Consider the following 19,234-nt stretch of genomic DNA (forward strand, 5'->3'; position numbering starts at 1 on the left):
GACTGATCTGACTCTTAGTGACATTTGAGCTTTAAAAGTAGGAAGCGGAGAACTTGATAAAGCTTTAGAGAAAACACTGAAGATGGTTGGGTTACCTGAAGAAAAGGATAAAGAAGTCAAAGGGGCAAGCAAACTGCTTAAAAACTTAAGGATTATCAGGCAGAGGAAAGTAAAAGTTCTTTTTGATTTCCACTGAGGTCAGTATGAGAGGCTTAGCTATAACGCTAAGAATTTGTAATCGCACGTGAGAGTTTCCTCAGAGAGTGGTATTAAATTGTGAAATAGGTAGCCAAAAAGGTTTAAGGTTTCCTTATCCTGGAGTACCTTTAATTATAGTTCAGATGCTCTTCTGTCTGCTATGACTTAATCATAATTCCAACAGAGAACATAGGAATTGACTGGGTGACCCCTGGTAGACCCTACAACCTTATAATTTAAAAAACTATTTTCCCCAATAAAGGAAACATTTAAAAGGTTCACTTATTATTTTCCAAACCAGTTTCTGCTGAAGAAAACTTTAGAGTGGACATCTAGTTTTCACATCTGCCCTTTCCTTTCCATTCCCTACCAGTCTTACTTATGCCTGTATTATCTCATGCCTGCGTTATGGCAATAACCTACCTCACTGCTGCCCCCATCAGGCCCTCCTGATGAATTCTCTGTGAATTCACTGTGTACTACTGCCAGGTAGTTCTAGGTACCTAAATCAGCATTTTGATTGTATAATTTCACCACTTCTCTGCTCAAGAATTTTTGAATTCTATTTAGCTAAAAGATAACATTCTTTTATCTATCTAATGAAAGAAATGATTGGTGGGCATGTAAAGAGAGAAGCAGTGATTGTAAAGACCTACCATGACTTCGTCAAGAATAGATCATACTAGACAAACCTCATTTATTTTTTTAATAAACAAGATTTCTAATTCAAGATTTTTAATAAACAAGATTTTAATAACAAGATTTCTAAACTAGGAGATGAGAGGAAAGTCTTGTATATAGTTTGCCTAGATTTAAGCAAGGTTTTTATTAAATATCTCATTTTATTCATGTAGAAAATATGGAGAAGTATGGATTAGTATAAGTTGATAGATTGTGAAGTAGTTGGATGTCTGGACTCAAAGAACAGTTGTTAATAGTTACATGTCATTGTGGCTAGAGGTTTACAGTGGTGTGTCCCACAGGGATCTGTGGTTGGCCTTGTACTGTTTAACATTTTTATCAATATCTTAGATCAAGGCCTAGATGTATGCTCATAAAATTTGTAGAAGACACAAAACTGGAAGAGATAACTAGCACATTGTATAACAAAATCAGGACCAAAAAGGTTCTTGACAGCATTGAGATGAAAAAAGTGAATAAAATAAAAATGAACCATAATAAACTGAAATTCAATCAGGATTATCATGTGCTAGACCTGACTTAGCCCACTTCTTTGGTTTTTTTTACATTCAATATTGGAATGAAATGAGACACTTGTAGGTCATTAAACAGTTACAAAAGAAGGTTTACTTAGCCATAGCATGGAAAGGATATTGAACAAAGGATACAAGTGCTTAGCTTACGCAGATGTGGCTCTAGTTTTCCCCATATAAAAAAGGCTTTGTTCAGCAACATATATTTACTTACCCATCCTTGGGATGTCCACCAAGTCTGAAGAACCCCAATTCCACATGGGCTTAGGTGACCAGGAAACAAATGCAGCATGGTATGAGACTACCAGGAAATCATTTCACCAGCAACTGTGGATTGATGAGCCTTAGCTCCTGGGCCAGTTAATTCGTTTTTGCCTTTCCAGGAAAGAACTAGCCAGAACTGCGTAGCAGGTAGGGTTGGGTGCAGGTTTCAAAGCCTGGTAGATATTGATCCTACCACACTCTGTCCCTTGATGGAAAAGTCCTATAGGTTTTTTCACCCAGTGGTGTCAAACATGCCTCCACTGGTAACATTCCTGGAAGCCCCCAAACCAGATTAAAATATAGTTGGGGAATATTTAACAAAATAAGTAAAAGTTCCTAGATAATGTTAATATGTGATTTTTCTAATTAATATGCAGCCCCTAGGGATCCTTTTATGGTTTAGCAACCTCTTTTCTATTTTAATTCAACACCATTGTTCTAGAGGACCTGCCACTATTTATATAGCTTTAAGACCTTTATTAGACAACCCTAATCTTAGGGATGTGAGGAGCATGACATATGTAGTACTAAAGGAAAAAGATGAAGGAAAAGCGGGGAGAGGGAATCCCAAATTTAAAAACCAAACAGACAAATAATTTACGGCCACACCACCCCCAAGAGATGCAGAAAAGAATGAAGGTTGGGAATCCTAGATTTTACCTTCCTGCTTGAAAAGGACTAAGTCCTAGATCTCATCAATCTGGTCCCCATGTTGGATAATGGGAAATCTTTGCAGTTCACTGTGGGTTCTGGTGTAAGATGATGACAATGAGCCAAAGAAGCAACAGGAACATTGGCACAGATGATGATGTTTCTGGCAAGTCATCACTTTGTCAACCACAGATCAGTTATCTGTATTTAACAGTAAGAGGTAAGAGTATTTAAGGTAAGAGGTCATTTGCTACCCTCTTGTATTCCACTGGAGCCACTATGTGGTGCAGTGGATAGAGTACCAGGCCTGGAGTCAGGAAGACTCATCTTAGTGAACTCAAATCTGGCCTCAGAAACTTACTGACTTCATGACCCTGGGTAAGTCACTTAATCCTGTTTGTCTCAGTTTCCTCATCTGTAAAATGAGCTGGAAAAGGAAATGGCAAACTATTCCAGTATCTTTGTCAAGAAAACTCCAAATCAGGTCATGAAGAGTTGGACACCACTGAACAACAGCAGCTCCAATCTTGTTTTGTAGTTCAGCAGAAAACATATGATGTCTTTGATGGCAGCTGACATGCCCCATAAACTACTATATGTGGAGAGGGGCATCAGCAAAATTCCTCCATTGATCCTGATCCCAAAGGGTGATTTGTCCAGACCCATTCACTTCAGACCCTATATAACTCTGTCCGACTCATAGTTACCATCTGGAAATCAGTGTAAATGAGAATTTTATTCAACCCATCCCACAAAGCACTCTTACACACCAGCCATGAGCCTTGGAGTTCAACCCAGGAGAAAGCTTTGCCAGTTCGTTTCCCAGGATATCCCCTGTAACATGTTCATGGAATAGCTACTCACATTTTAGTTCCTTATATTGCTTGTACCCTATTATCTATTCACTTTCTGGGCTGAGTCAATCAATCCTACCTTGCCTTAATACCACCTGGTCTGGGTTTCCAGAGAAGGAACACAACTACATGGTTATCCTCAAACTCAGAGTCCTAGCTATGGGGGAAAGATGCTTCCTATTTTATTATAGCTCTTGAGTCCCCATCAGGGCACTTCCTTTTACACAAACCCAACCACTCAAATTGATCACCCATGAGATCTTCAACATAACCATTTACTTAGCAATAAGTCAAAAGAAATAATTATATCAAAGGTACTCATATCAAAGCAAATACAGCAATAATAAATACATCACATAAACCTCATTCACACTCGCAACAATGCATTCACTGTCCAAAGAGGCGTGGACTGGGCACCTACTTAGAGAAACCTGGAAGGGGAACACAGGAGTGGAAAAAAACCCATGTACTCAGAATAGCTCACCACTGAGGGTTGTAAGCCCTAAAGTCATCATTTCATTCACACTTAAAGCCACTTCTACTTCCATTCTAGGTCTTCACCACTCTTCAGCTGAGAAAATCTTTTCTGAGAAAGTGTTATTCTCTTCATTTAAATAGCAGTTCCTTTTAAGCCCAAGAACTGCAAAGTTGATCAGGTGTGTCTTTTTAGGCATTAATGACAAACCTGGCCAGTTATTCACTCATCAGGATGCTATGTTGACCGAGCAGTTAGTAGCAAACAAAACTCAACTAAGGGCTGCAAATCTAGTCTTTCCCCTCTGCTTTTTGTTTTTAAACCTCAGAGAGTGGCAGAGAGCAACATGTACCTCTGAGAGGCTTTCAACCTCAAGATGTTGATGAAGGGCAATAGCTGACATGAAGTTCTCATCTAGTGAGAGCTTTTCATCCCGTCTGAAATCTAGGAGCTGAAGCCTTCTGTCTGCTGACTGCCTCAGCTTCTACTTCTTCATGTAATTCTGACAGAGTTGGCTTTATTTTCCCCTGTTGTTTCATCCATCTTTCCTTGTCACGTTCTTCAGGGTTTCATTCTTCACGATTTTCAATGGCTTACATTGGAACTTTCTGGTACTCGGTAACTCATCTTTTACTTATCATATAAAAACTTAATGAATCTCACCTATGAGGTTAACAATCCTTACTTAATCACACTTTATTATCTAAACTTTTAGGTCTTTCTGGACTATAATCTGTTCTCAGCCTCATTCAAAGAGATGAACTTGAAGGTTATTTGGTAAATGGGGACCATCAGATGGGGAATGTGGATTCTCTAAAACCCAAATGTCAAATAAATCCCTAGGATTCCCTTTTATTTTACTGCGGGGAAGTGAATGTTAGACATAACTTATTTGGATTGTGTCTTGAATCATCTTGTTTCTTCCTAATCATTGTCTTCCCCAAAAGAAGGCTAGATCCTTGGTTTTCTTAAAGTTGATTTCCTGTCCTTTGTCCTTCGTGGTCCAGCATCCGATCTTAATCACCGTTATTTCCTCAGGAAAGGAAGCCTCTTTTAGGTCTCTGCCCACCAGAATGTGGCTGTATGAGTGAGAGGGAGGATGCAGGTAACTCTGGAGAGGTTGAATGAAGGTAATCTGGCCTCCTTCACCAGGTGAATATGAACAAAGGCTTATTCACAACGACAACAGCATTTGTTCCAAGTCACCTCTTTCCAGATCTCCCAAAGTTTACCAGTTGATATGCCCTAACTTATATGGCTGTGTGCTGAAGGAGACCCATAGCTAAAGCTTGATTCCATCTGGGTGAAACTACACTGAGAAAGTGGGATCTAATTGCCCTAAACACAGGCTGGTTAGAGCACCTGTCACACTGTGTGTGTGTTGGAGGAGGAGGGCACATAGATCCAATCTATGAAACCCAGTTTAGAAACTTCACTCCCTGCCCTGCAGACCACCTACTAGGGAACCAGCTCCAATGGGAATACATTTTTTTATAGGGCCAAGTAATCACAAGTCTCCATCTTAGCTACCTCAAAAGGGACATGGGACAGTCTCTACCTGAAGCTTATAACTAATTCTGCAAAAGTAAGTCTTCCAAGAGCTCCCCAAGCCTGTGGAGCTCTGCTGAGGAAAGGATCTGTGCATCGGCTCCATTAGATTAAGCACTCAGCATCCATTGCTCTAGGGAATCATCAGGTTGCTGCTTAAACTTCTCTTGCAGCGTGTGCAGGCACCACCTCCTCCAAGATCCATAGTGGTAAAAGTCAACCCATCTTCTGTTTCTTTTGTGGAGGAAATCTTGATGAAGTTGGAAAATTGGAAAAATTAGCAGTTTTATTACTGTTATTACCACTGATTCCCAAATTGTATCCTCGATTTTGCTCTTAAATCTTAAATAACATGGGATACAGCATATTTTCTGGTAAAACCTCTGGGTCAGATTGTACACTTCCTCTCTACTCTCCATTGCCAGACCCAGGAGGGTCCCCTTTGTTTTCATTTCTTAGAGTTCTGTCTCTAACTGTTGTATTGCTGGACCAAGTTACTTGCAGCTTTCTTATGCTAGCAACTCAGATTCTCCATGGCAGTTAACAGAAACCAAGGGATGGTAGAGACCTTGTTCTGTCATCACCCTCCCTCTCATCCTTCTCTAGTATCCACAGAGGTAATCACTTGCATTAGTTGAGGCCTTTTCTTTGTTCCATTGAGAAGATGCTCCATACGCTACTAGAAGAGCCCTTGTTACAGGGTGCCATATTGTTGTATCTGACTATCTGATTTCTCCATCCTATATATTTGCATTGTCCTTCCCCTACTTCAACCATGGTATTTACCATGAAGACATTTTATCCCAGCTTTCATTGATACCAGTTATGGTGAATGGGACCTGACTCAGGCCACTCACCCAATAGTTAAGGTCCAGTTGTGGAATGGATTGAGACATTTATACATCATGCAACTCTTATTGCAGGGTGTTTATTTAGATAACCTCATTTTTTTTACCTGAGAAAATTGAACTTCAGAGTGCTGTTGCATGGTTGTATAGCCAGAGTGCCATTGCATGTTTATATAGCCAGCTAGTAAGTGTCAGAGGTCAGATTTCAATGCACGTCTCTCTTGACCCTAAGTCCAGCTCTATCCATTACATCATACCTATCATGTTCTTTATACAGGCGGAGTTCAAAACTAAATAAGAATGATCTTTGTCCCCAGTTGGCTTACAATCTCGTAATGAAGATAAGACAATTATATAATTATAACACAGGTATAGTAAGCAAATACAAAATGCTATGAGACTTAATAAGGAAGAGATGACTCCTGTCTGGCAGAATCAGGAAGGCTCCATGGAGAAAGTAGCATTTTCACTGGGCCTTGAGGACCATGTAAGAGAATAGGGTTGGGAGTAGTAGGCAGTATTAGGAACATGTGGAATGTTCTCCAAAGTGATAACATTTTTCCTTATAAACACCAAATTTCCAGCTTGATGACACCTAAAGATTTGCTAAATATGTGTTCTCTTCTATCATTCACTTATTGATGAAAATATTAAAAATCACTGAGCTGCCTATCTGCTTCAACAGAATGTAATTTGTTATATCTTCCTAGACTGATCTTAATCATTCACTGAAAAATATTTTTTTTAGTACAGCTGTGTTATACATCCCAGCTTAACATTATTCTGTTCAAAATCCTATTTCTGTTTTTTTCCAGCTTTACCAGTCTTCTCTTTTTTTCATCTTTTAAATTATAAGACTCTATTTTTCATTAATTATACTGTTACAGGACTATCATTAAAATTAATGAAAATTCCCATGATGGGAGGAAAAGATCACTGTTGCCTATGCAGCACAGTTTAATCAACAGATATTTACTGAGTAAGACCCTTGCTAAGCACCATGCTAAAGAAAGTCAGAAGTTCTAAGTATATATTTCTTGATCAGTGAACTCTTTCATTCATGCACATTTCTCCTTGTACACTTTCTTACTGCAAAGATTACTTCTCATATTCCTCATCACTGATTATTCAAATAGAACTTGCAAGGCGCATTATCTGATATGGAAAGCACCATGATCCCCTGGCTGTCCTGGGTAGGAAGATAGGTAACATGTTGTATCATCATAGACCCATGCTCAAAAGACCTCCGGAGAGAGGCAAAAATGAGAAGTGCTCATACCTTCTTTCCATCAATAATAATAATACCTATCATTTATGTGGTATCTACTATGGGCCAGGAATTTTACGTATCTTATCTCACAACCACCCTGGGAAGTAGGTACTATTATTATCTGTTATTATACCCATTTTACAGATGTGGAAACTGAGCCACACAGAGGTTAAATGGCTTGCCCAAGGTCACCCAGCTAAAAGTATCTGAAACTGGATTTGAACTCAGGCCCTCGTGACTCAAGGCTTGTTGCTCTACCCACTGCATCACATAGCTGCCCACATGAAACCACATGTTGTGTGCTGAAGGCCATGCTTCTTTCTCCCTCCTCTTTCTAACATACTCAGAAATTCATCAGGAAGCAAAGATGAGGGATAAATCCCCAGAGTGCACCTCTCCTTTAATAAATTATTACACTCAAAAGCTTTTGCACAGTTTCAAACACTGTTGGCATGATATAATCTATTAAAGGCTGATTCATACTCTCAATTCCCCACCAACAGGACAGAGGCTTGTCAGGAATATTGTAGAGGGAATATATTACGTGTCAGGAGTATTGTAGAGGCTTCAAATGCAGGTTACACTGGATGACCCCTATAGTCCTGAGGGGTTTTTGATAAGGTACTATGTGAGCTCCTTCCCTTGGCTCCTCGAGTTTGTTGAAGGTATTACTAAGTTCATAATTTTTGAAAATCATTTAAAGTTGGGGGGAAATACCACCATAAGATTAGGGTTTAGAACTCAACCCAGAATTTAGTCCCACAGATATGATCTTCATGGTGGCACCTACAGTTCACAGCTTTTCATGACATTGTCAGAAGTCTTAGTGATAAGACTGATCCATGAGTTCTCACAAAGAGCACCTGGTACAATGAAAAGTGTAGTAGGACAAGGCACTGACTGCCATATCTAGAAAGCAATACTGCCTTTTCTCAATCCTCATCCTCCTTGACCTCTGCAGCATTTGACACTATCAGTCACCATGTGTTGGTCTCAGGCCTCCTGGTTGCTCAAGCACCGTGCTGGTCCTGGGTCATGTTGCAGTATAGATAGTAGCAATGGTTTCAGGCCTCTTGGAGGTCCCTGAGATGTTGATGCAATTTCTGGCCCTTTCTCCTTGCATAATGATATCTGGCTTTGACCCTCTTTGCTGCTCTGACAGGCTAGGACCAAGGTCCCACTGCCTTTTAGGCCCTATTTACTTGAAATTTTTTGGGCTTCTGCCTCCCCTCTGAGCATTCTCAGGCTTTCTGTCCCTCCCCTCTCTCTCACTCTCTCTCTCTCTCTCTCTCTCTCTCTCTCTCTCTCTCTCTCTCAATCCTGCATTGATTGGAGGAGCTTACTGATGTTACTTTGGCCTTTTTGGTCGTCATTTTATTCAGTGCCTTTATAAAACATTCACAGGGTATTTGTGGGAGAGGTGGGCTGTTCTAGTACTTTTCACATCTTCATCTTAATGGGGAATCATAGTATTATTTCTTGCCAATAATTGAGTTGGTACCTATAACAACAAGGCAAGCATTGACCAGTAATTAAGCTAGGGCCTATAACAACAGTGTAGGCATTGACAGAGGAGTGGCCAAGAAAAAAGGGCCTCCTAGAGACTTGCCAGGCTTGGTTTCTCCCCCACAGCTAGAATTTTCTACTCAGATTCACTATTCTTTGTTTTTAATATATCATACCTCTAAGAATACATTGTTCATACCTTCATGTAGAAATGTTTAAAAATATTGGAATAACAGAAATCCCAGAAGGGAGAAATTGATTTTCAACTTCATGGTACCAAGGACTTGTTGATAGCATGGTAGAATAAAGGATAACCAGCCCTAAGCTAAATACCAAAAGGAGGTCTGATTTGAGGCACAACCTTCCTCCTGGACAAACGATCTCTTTAATGCAACCATCTTAAAACCACATGGGAACACTATTAGCCTAAGATCAATTGATTTCCTGCAAACTGAAAATTATTTAGATGAGATTACAGAAGACCTTGGCCATCTCAAAGGACTGTAGAAAAAGCTAGGGGCTAGAACCTATCGCTGTGTTCCGTATTAGTATAATGACTGGTCTGCTGCGATCAGCATGATACTCCCCTCTTTCCTGAGCTTCGCTGGACTCACTAAGCCCTTGGAGGCAATTTGGGGGGCCATTTTTAGGCTTGTTTCTGCATGGAAAGGTTTTAGAAGCTTCCCCAAGCAAACTAATGGAGAGGTCTGGTGATTCTGCTTCTCTCCAGATATTGAGATGAGTAAGAAATACAAACATGGTCTCCCCAAAGGACTAAATCATGTTAGGCCTAATATAATCCACAAGTGAGGCTGCATCTTGTACCCAAAATGTTTGGTGCCAGAGAGACAATAGTCACATTCATTACAAATATAGGATGTTTTCCTCACTGGAATATTAGCTTAAAAATTGCAAGAATGATTATTTATTTTAGAAACTGTACTATTCCCACTTACCCAGTCTAAATTGCCCTTGGAACTTAACTAAAGAGCTCATAGAACAGCAAGATCTATGGACAGGAATAGATCCACTGGCTTTCTTCTTCTTAATTCTTCACATTAGTAAGCTTGGTAGTAGAGATTGAAAAGATCCAGGAGTAATCACAGAATTTAGAGCTAGACATATCAGGGAACCTCTAATCTAATTTCTGGGATTTACAAAGATAGTAAATGATAGAACTTGATTCAAAGCTGGGTTTTCTAAAGGATACATCAATTAGAGAAGCAAGAGGGAAGATACTTCTCACAGCTGTGGATAAGGGAAGTGCCCCTGACCAAACAGGGAATAGAAGAGATCACAGGAGATAAAATGGGCATTTTTAATTGCATAAAGTTGAAAAAGTTTTGAACAAACAAAATTAATGCAGCCATGATTAGAAGAAAAACCATAAACTGGGAAAATGTTTCTGATAAAGTCTGACTGCCAAGATATAGAAGGAATACAAAAATAAAAAGCAAGAACCATTCCCCCAAAAGATAAATGTTCAAAATATATGAATGAAAATATCTCAAAGGAAAAAATCCAAGCTCTCAAAAAACATGAAAAATATTCCAAGTCAGCAAAAATAAGAGAAATACAAATTAAAACCTCTCTGAAGCCCATTGTATTGACAAAGATGATGAATAAAGAAAATAACAGTTGATGGTAGTGTGGGAGGAGAGGTATACTTATGTACCTTTGGTAGAACTGTGAAGTGGTCCAACCATTTTAAAAAGAAATTTAGAATAATACTAAAAGAGCTACTAAACTGGGTATATACTTTGACCAGGCAATACCACCATTAGGTATATATCTCCAAGAGATCAAAGAAAGAGGAAAAGGATCTATATCTACAAAAATAACAATTGAAAGTTGGGAAGGGGGGGAGTTATAGTAGCAATGAATTTATTATTTTAATTATTTTTCATTTCTTTTATTAGATATTTTCCAATTACATGTAATAATTTTTTAAAATTTTGAGTTCCAAATTAATTCTCACCCTCTTTCCCGTCCCTCCCACCTCCTTGAGAAGGCAAGCAATTTGATTTTGATTATACATATGCAGTCATGCAAAACATGTTTCCATATTGGCCATGTGTAAGTAATTAATTTGTAACAAAGTAGGTTCCCATCAGTGGGGGAAACGACTAAACAAGTTATGTTATACTAATATGGAATATTATTGTACATTATGAAATTATGAAAAAGATTGATTCAGAGGAACCCTGAAGGAATATGGAGCCAGCTTGTACCAGCTTCCTGAAAGCCAATTGTTAAATTTTCAGTGTGAGCATTTACATACCAGAAATTGACAAATGTTACAAATCAGTGCTTGATTTATCCTTTTTGGTGATTGTCTAGACATAAGAAAGAGATGGAGAAAATACAAATAATGTAGATTAAACTTGAAAGTGTGTCATGTTATTTCAGAGAGCCAGTTGTTAAACATTTACTAGCATGCCCCTGCTTCTACGAATTAGGAATTTGGGTTAAAAATGGAAATAGGGTTAAAAACTGAGTTAGAAATAGAATTAGAGTGAGGATTAAAAATGGAATTAAGGGCACAAATGAAATTAAGAACAGAAACAAATTTGAGGTTGGATGATGAAGAGTGATGTAAGCAGAAGAAGAACCATTTATGTAATTACAGTTCTGTAAAGGAAAACAACTTTGGAAAATTTAGGAACTCTGATCAATGTGAGGACAAGCCATGACTCCAAAAACTTGAATCCTGCTTCTTATCTATTAGAAGTGAAAGACTAAAAGTTCCAAATGAAACATACATTTTCAGAACATCCAATTAGTGAATTTGTTTTACTTGACTAAACTTACTTGTTACAAGGGAGGGCTTTTACTTTGAGGGATGGAGTGAGAGTTACGAAAGTTGGTGATAGTAACATAAAAAAGAAAAGAGCCTCCCCCCAATTTTTTTGAATTCACAAAAGAGTAAACGAAAGTTCAAAGGGGCCACAGACAAGCACAGGGCAATATCGGTGGTTGTCGTTAAGTCATTTTTCAGTCATGCCTGACTCTTCATGACCCCATTTGGGCTTTTCTTCGCAAGATACAGATGAGGAAACTGAGGCCAACAGGGCTAAGTGATTTGTCTGAGAACACACAGCTAGTAAGTGTCTTGAGGCCAGATTTGAGCTCGGAAATCTTCCTGACTCCAGGCCCAGCACTCTATCCACCTAGCTGCTCTGGGCAGTGTTGGTACTACTGTGTCAAATTTAATATATACTTTATATATTTTTTAAAAAATAGCAGCATGTGATAGACCTTGTCTTTTTCTGTTCTTCATGTATGGAAATGTTCATGTTTGTTGGTGTTTTTGAGTTCATACTTTTTTTAAAAAAAACCCTTAAAAATGGGGCAGCTAGGTGGCACAGTGAGTAGAGCACCAGCCCTGGAATCAGGAGGACCTGAGTTCAAATGTGGCCTCAGACACTTGACACACTTACTAGCTGTGTGACCTTGGGCAAGTCACTTGACCCCAATTGCCCTGCCTTCCCCCCTCCAAAAAAAAACCCTTAAAAATAAGCAACATTAGTCATGATAAATTCAGTGCTTTTTTCATTGAACCAACATGAGCTTAGGAGAAACTTTAGTCAACCAAACTCATTAGTCATGAATTTGGGGAATGCTTCCTTGCTCAGAGCTCGGTAGAAAATATTGCAGTTGAATATGGGACCAGGCAACATCATCTTCATATCATAGTTTGATTTCAAAAAAGCTACAAAAAGACCCTCTCCACCCTAAAACTTCATGCCTCCCTACTATTTAGCTGCTACCCATAATTCTAGCTCTGGCTAAAGAATTGTTCAAATGCAAATACATTGGTGGGAGACAGAGGGAGAAAAGAATACCACAAGTGGTTATCTGAATAGTTTCCTTGTCTGAGTACGGATAAGTTTCACATCTTTTCTTAAAAATCAAGGAAAGGAAAAGGGGTTATTAGACACTCAAGGAGAAAAGGTGGTAAGACAGCGGGGGAAGGGGATACAGGGAATTTTTTTTATCCTAAGATCCAGAAGAAAAATTCACAGTTCACAAAATAGCAATAATTGAATTGTTTATTCAGTAATTCACTGAATGATTCAGTAAGCACCAATAATGGAGTCAATAAGTGATTCGGATTAGGACCTTGCTTTAACATTGGTCTGAGAGCAGAAGCTCAAGAATACCAATCTGGATGTTGAGGAGGCAAGGCAGTGATATTGTCAAAATATTACCTGGGATTCCCAATGTCCTCTTGTAGAAGTGGTGATACTATGGATTTGGAGTTAAAAGATTTTAATTCAAATCCAAACTTTGCTACTTTATATCCCTCTGCCCTTGGACAAGTCAGTTAACTTCTATGGGACTCCAATTCCTGGTGAGAAACTTCCTTCACTGATGCAAAACAGTACCTCCTCTGCAACCTACAAGAGAGCTACCTGGGATCATGAGGGGTTAAGTGTTACCCAGTGCCACACAGCCAACCAATGTATCAGAGGCAGGGCTTGAACTCTACCTAGTCTTCCTGACTTTGAGATAAGCTCTTTATTCACTCCTATGCCTTACAGCCTGGTATACAGCAGAGGCTTAATAAATGCTTATTGATTGCTTCCTTCACTCACCATATTGTCTTAATAAGTCCCTGTGATCCTGTAGCAAATGTGGGGTTCCGGTCCAAATGAGGTAATACTCATTTATTTATAGCATCCTGTAGTATTGAACCCAGGGGTTAGCTTGAGGGGCTCAAGTGGTTCTGCCCTGTTCCTCAACAACTTTCATTAGGAGCCCCATACACAAGGGAACCACTGCCTAGAAGCTCCCGCCTGCTATGGGTGCCATGTGACATTCTGCTTTCTGCTTTGTGTAAGCAATGAGATGCCGTGGATTTGCTTTTATCAAACACAATTAAAAAGCCCACAGTATTAGGAAACGGAAGCTTTGACACGTGGACTTCTATTGAAACTTCATGCTTCTCAGAGCAGGTGGAAAAGGGGGTTGTTATGATCAATTTCTTATCATCACTTTCTGATTATTTAAGTACTTGGGGTAGGGGTGGGGGGCAGAAGTAGACCCATCTTTCAACCGAAAAGAGCAACACAGCAAGGTTTGGTTGGCTTTGGGGAGAGCACAGCTCTGCAGTTTCCAGCCTTCTTTTTTTGAACACACAACAACAGGCCTGGAAAATGGCATTTGCTATGTGTTGGCAAGAAATCCTGCAGCTGAAACACTTCTCTCCAAATGTCGAGCATCTTTATTTATCCAAATCTCTCCACAGTGTTTGTTTAAAGGGGATATCTGGAGAGTAAACTAAATTTTACAATGAGCATATGGATGGCTATAATTGCTGATTTTTTTTCCATATTTGTCAAAGAGCTATATATAAAATTGTGTGTGTTTCTGTTTCATAGATTTCACACCCTGTAGGACTTCTAATTTTTGCATGCATATGATTTTCACATGGATGGACCACAATGCAAAAATACTCTTCCTAAGAGTCAAGATAGAGAAACTATGAGAAGTCCAACACCAAAAATGGCCACAGTTTGAAGTCCAAGCTGCTTGATTCCCTAGCCAAGGTCCTCTCCAATTAACTAAATCCCACCCTATCCCCATAATTTTTTCTTGAAATCCCTTTTATCTGGCTTTACCAGTCTTAATAGCCAAAGGGCATCTCTCTTTCCAAGCTTATCTCTGAACAAACCTTTTGATCTACTATACTGAGCCTGGGCCCCAGGCTTCCTCAGAAACACATTCCGGTCTGGTTAGCTGCACATTTAGCAACGCTGTTCCCTTGTAGTTCCATTTATGTTAGGAATCCATTGGTGAAGGTGGCCTCAGGATTTTAAAAATATGTCCATTGTTGTTGAACTTCTCTGGAGGTAACTTTAGCAGTAGAGGCAACTTGGTAATGTAGTGAATAGAGCGCTGGCCTGCGACTCAGCAAGACTTGTTCAAATCCTTCCTCAGATTCTTACTAGCTATGTGATCTGGGCAAGTCGCTTAACCTCAGCCTCAGTTTCCTAATCTGAAAAATGGGGGTGATAATAGCCCCTCTCTCCCAGGGTTGTTGTGAAGACCAAATCAAAGAACATTAAAGCACTTTGCAAAATTTGCAAAGCACTATATAAATACTAGCTATCGTCATCATTATTATTAAATAATAATACTTCAGCTTAGATAAATTTGACTCAGTTATGCATGGTTATGGAGGACAAAGATTGCATGAATGACGGGCATGTATACATTCTTCAAAATCCTCATTTTTAGTCACCACTTTAATCCTTCTTTCCAGCCAGATCTTACAATTGGATTCTAATAAGAAATAACATTTTACATCCCAGTGTTTTACTTTATTTCTCTGTCCCTGCTCCCTGATGGCGGTACAAAGAAGTGGTGGGAAAGGGAGGCAGGGGAAAGTTAGGGTGAATGAGGAGCCAGAAAGAGGTCCTGGATAAAACATAAGCTGAGTGATTGAGAATTGACTCTAAATAACTTTTATATATGATGTCAAATAGATGGCAGATATTTATTTTCTCCCAGTTAACAGCTAAGGCACCAACCTGTCCAAATTCAGATCCAGGACTTCAAATCCAGGCTGCCTGAACTAAAAGACATGCCCCTACCCTGTGGCCTAAATTACTTCCCTGCTTTATTTTCTCTTCATTTCCCATTGGAGGACTTCCTCTTCCCTTTAATTTTTTGAAGGGGTTGCCCTGCTTTACCTACACTGGAAGAACAATGAGGCTGATCCCACTCTGATTGGCATAGGAATTTTGACCCACTCTGATTTCTGACTTGGGCCCATTTGCCCCTCTTTAGATAACCTGGTTCTCCCCTTCCCTCCTCACCTCACTATATTAATGCCAAACAGCGCAGATCAGCTCAGAAACTCAAACTCAAGAGACCCACCAGGCTTAGCTTCTGTCGTAAACTAGGATTACAGGTGCGTACCAATCAATAAGCCTTTATTTTCCCTCATGTAACAAATATGTGTAGTCAAGCAAAACAAAGCCACACATTTGTCATGTCCAAAAATCTCATGTTTTGTTCTGTATCTTGAGTTGTTACCTTTTTGTCAAATCCTTTGGAGTTGTGATGGGCCATTGCTTTGATCCAAGTCCTTAACTCTTTCCAAGCTGTTATTCTTTTTAATGTCATTTAGCCCTTATTAAAATTTAACTATGTGAGACAAAAAAAAAACAACTTAATATGTGCCATGCTCTAGGTGCTAAATGCCAGGGATAGAAAGAAAACAAACAAAAGTTTTCCCCTCCATAGCACTGTAGATGAAAGCCATAGACAACGTTATCAATGAAGTTTGATGCCTCTTCTCTTGAAACCTACAACCAAATTTTGAAATTACATAAAAAGAAAATTAACACTAGCAGGCAACATGGTCTATGTTAAATCAGTGGTAGAAGATGTGCTATATAGGAGTTCACAAGGAAGAAAATCCAACATGGACTGGGGTAGGTCTCACATGCTGGTACTAAAGCTAGTAGTCCTTAAGAGAGCAGTAGGATTTAGCAAAATCAGGTACTTTGGGCCCACAGTCCTTGTCTTGATTCCATTCTGTTGAGCAAACCTTCCCTGTGTGGTCACTTGGTGTGTTGTTCTAAAGTTCTTGAGTATTACATTTTTTGAAAATAAACTCTCTCAGTTGGTCTTACTCAGGCTGACCTCGTGTTTTATCATTTGTAAACTTAATGGGCCCTCCCAACATGAGAGTTGAGACACTTATCCTTGATCTTATGGTGAAAGAGAAAGAAAATACCTTTATTAAAATTGGACTGTTTCTCTGAGCCTCAGTTTCCTCATCTGTAAAACAGGGGCTAACATACTTGTGCTAGTTAACCTTTCAGGGTTGTTGTATGGAAAGTGCCTTGTGAACTTTAAAGTGCTGTAGAAATGAGTGTTGTAATTATTGTGACAACCTAACTGGCCTGAAGCTGGTCATCTGTATCCTCAGAGTTTTTCCATAGTAGTCTAGAAATTGAAATCACTCCATCCCTATTCCCTATTGGTCCTTCAGCAGGTCACGCTTCCCATGGCATTATGCCTAGGATGCAGGCCCTTTTTGAGCTAAGTCTAGGGAGTAGTTACTGTCTCTGTTGGGACCAGCTTATGTTAACCAAAATAATCTACTAGTGCCTGTGGCGACTTCTGTGTACAATAGAGTGTGTGTTTGGTCATATTTAAATGGAGGAGCAAATAAGCTCTTTGATTAGCCTGAAAACCCAGCTGACGTTTCCCTGGGAATGCACACCAAGACTTCATTGGAAAAGCTCCCATGCAGCTGAGCCAGATTTTACATTATATAAGTTTAGACCATTAGATTGCTCATCACCAATGTAACCCCTTTGCCCTTTGCAGAGTTCCAGGTTCCAGTGACAGAACCTGACATCAACAACAGGCTAGAATCCTTGTGCCTCAGTATGACTGAACACGCCCTTGGGGGTGAGTTTCTTTCTTTATCCAAAGTGGCTGAGGGAATCAATGCACTTGACAACCCTCTGTTCACAAATGTGCTCTATTTGCTCTAGTTGCCTGAAGGGGGGTGGGGAGAAGAGGGTGTTGGGAGGGAAGAAGGGACTCACTTGGGGATATGTTAGAATGACTTCTATCATCCCAGTGGACTGTCCCTTAGCTTCTTTCATTTTTGGAAAATGAGCTATTTGCTGAGAGAACTGTTGCCCTTCTCCCCAGCAGCTCAAACCAAGACTGCCAAATCTATCTCAAATTTAATGCCTTGAGCGGCCAGAGAGAGAAGAGAAAATAGGAAGAGGTATTATTGTAGATGCACCTCCACACGATCGGGTTTCTTTTATTCCAGGCTCCAGGCCCCTTTTCTGGGCCTAGTATAGCCAAACCTTCACTAGCAATAGTGAATAGTACAAAGAAACATCCTGACAAACTTATTTGTCTCAAACCTTCAAAGTTCCAAATTACTCAAGTGGAACCTAATGACTGGCTCCCCTAATCCTTGACAAAGGAAATTTCTATTTGGGCAACACATTAACAATCTGCTATTTTTGAGCGGCTGAAGTCAGCAATGTGGTGGGCTGTGGTCTGCCTATATGTGGAGCTAACAAAATGAACTGTGTCTTTCCACCGTCTACTTTGTTGGACCTGACAATGCTGTACTATCATGGCCACCCTGGTAGACATTTCCTCCATCTACTTCCTCATACCAAATGGGTTGCATTAGTCTGGTCTGTGTTATCATGAATCAAGAGCACAATCTCAACTGCTTCTTCCCCTGGGGAAGGTTGGTGGAGCTAGTAGAGATGATGTTCTTTTCTGCCATCTTAATGGGCAACTCTGATGATAGGAGTCCTCTGGGATTTCTCCTTTTACCTCTATACACAATCACTGGGTACCCTTTTTTTTTTAATCAAGTCCAACGATTGGCCACCAAGGGGCTCTAGTATCAAAGCCTCATTATAGTTCTTCTCAACTCGTGGCAGAGAGGATGGCAGACATATCCAGACAATCCAGGTTGGCCAACTACGGCCCATGAGCCAAATCAGACCCACTATCTGTTTTTGTACAGCCTGCAGGCTAAGAATAGTTTTTACATTTTAAAATAAAGTTTGTATTTAAATGAAGTTTGTGTTTTAAAATGTAAAAATCACTAAGCTTAGGGTTGTACAAAAACAGGCAGCAGGCTGGATTTGGTCCATGGGCCAGAGTTTGCTGTTGCTCGCTCTAGAGAGCCTTTTCTGTAAACATCTCAGGTACTGAGACGTGGAGACATAATAGTCGCTGTTTTTCCCATGGTGCCTAAAGGAGGACACTCATTTTCCATCCTGACTTCATGTCCCCCAGAGAGCTGGTTCTGAGCCAAGAGCTTCCTTGGGAAATAATGGGGACAACATGAGTCTGAAGAGCAGGGCAAGAATTGGGTCCACAACATCTTTGTCCCTAGTTCATATTGAGGCAACATGGGTTAAGAACCTGGTAGGTTTTTCTTTAAATTATTGTTTTTTAAAGCAAGCTCAATTTCTTAATATTGTCTCAAGCTCAACATGTGGGGGAGCATTTGCTAATGGGAGGGGGGAGCACTTGAAGGCGGGAGCTCCCTAGACTAAGGAGGCAGAGCTCGAGTTCTCAGTCAGATCCTGATGAATTCAAGTCTGAGTAAAGAGAACACTGCCTTCCCTTACAGCGTTATATTTATAGCTTGGATAATTGGCATTTTGTTTGCATTCTACTATCAGCATTGCTATCACTAGCAATGTCATTTTTTTAATGAAGGGAAAGGTGTCTGATTAGACATTTAATTGTCAATCCATGATGAATACTTAGAGAAAATCATTCTAAACCAATATTTTTGCTACTGTTTTCATTTAGTCATTTAATTTCTCTTAGTTACAATTTCCTCTGTAATCTGTAAAATGGGGATAAAAATGATACCTACCTCACAGAAT

General features: G+C 39.7%; 1 protein-coding gene across 4 annotated transcripts in view; it reads left to right on the plus strand.

Annotated features, from left to right (window-relative positions):
• Positions 1–19,234, plus strand: part of SAMD4A (sterile alpha motif domain containing 4A) — a 299,107-nt gene that overhangs the window by 271,716 nt on the left and 8,157 nt on the right. For all 4 annotated transcript variants that reach the window (XM_036749045.1, XM_036749048.1, XM_036749047.1 and 1 more), the window contains one exon: positions 17,178–17,261. In XM_036749045.1, coding sequence (XP_036604940.1) covers positions 17,178–17,261 — 84 coding nt within the window. The remainder of the gene's footprint in view (positions 1–17,177; positions 17,262–19,234) is intronic.

This window comes from Trichosurus vulpecula, chromosome 3, assembly GCF_011100635.1.
Source record: "Trichosurus vulpecula isolate mTriVul1 chromosome 3, mTriVul1.pri, whole genome shotgun sequence".
NCBI classification, from domain to species: Eukaryota; Metazoa; Chordata; class Mammalia; order Diprotodontia; family Phalangeridae; genus Trichosurus; species Trichosurus vulpecula.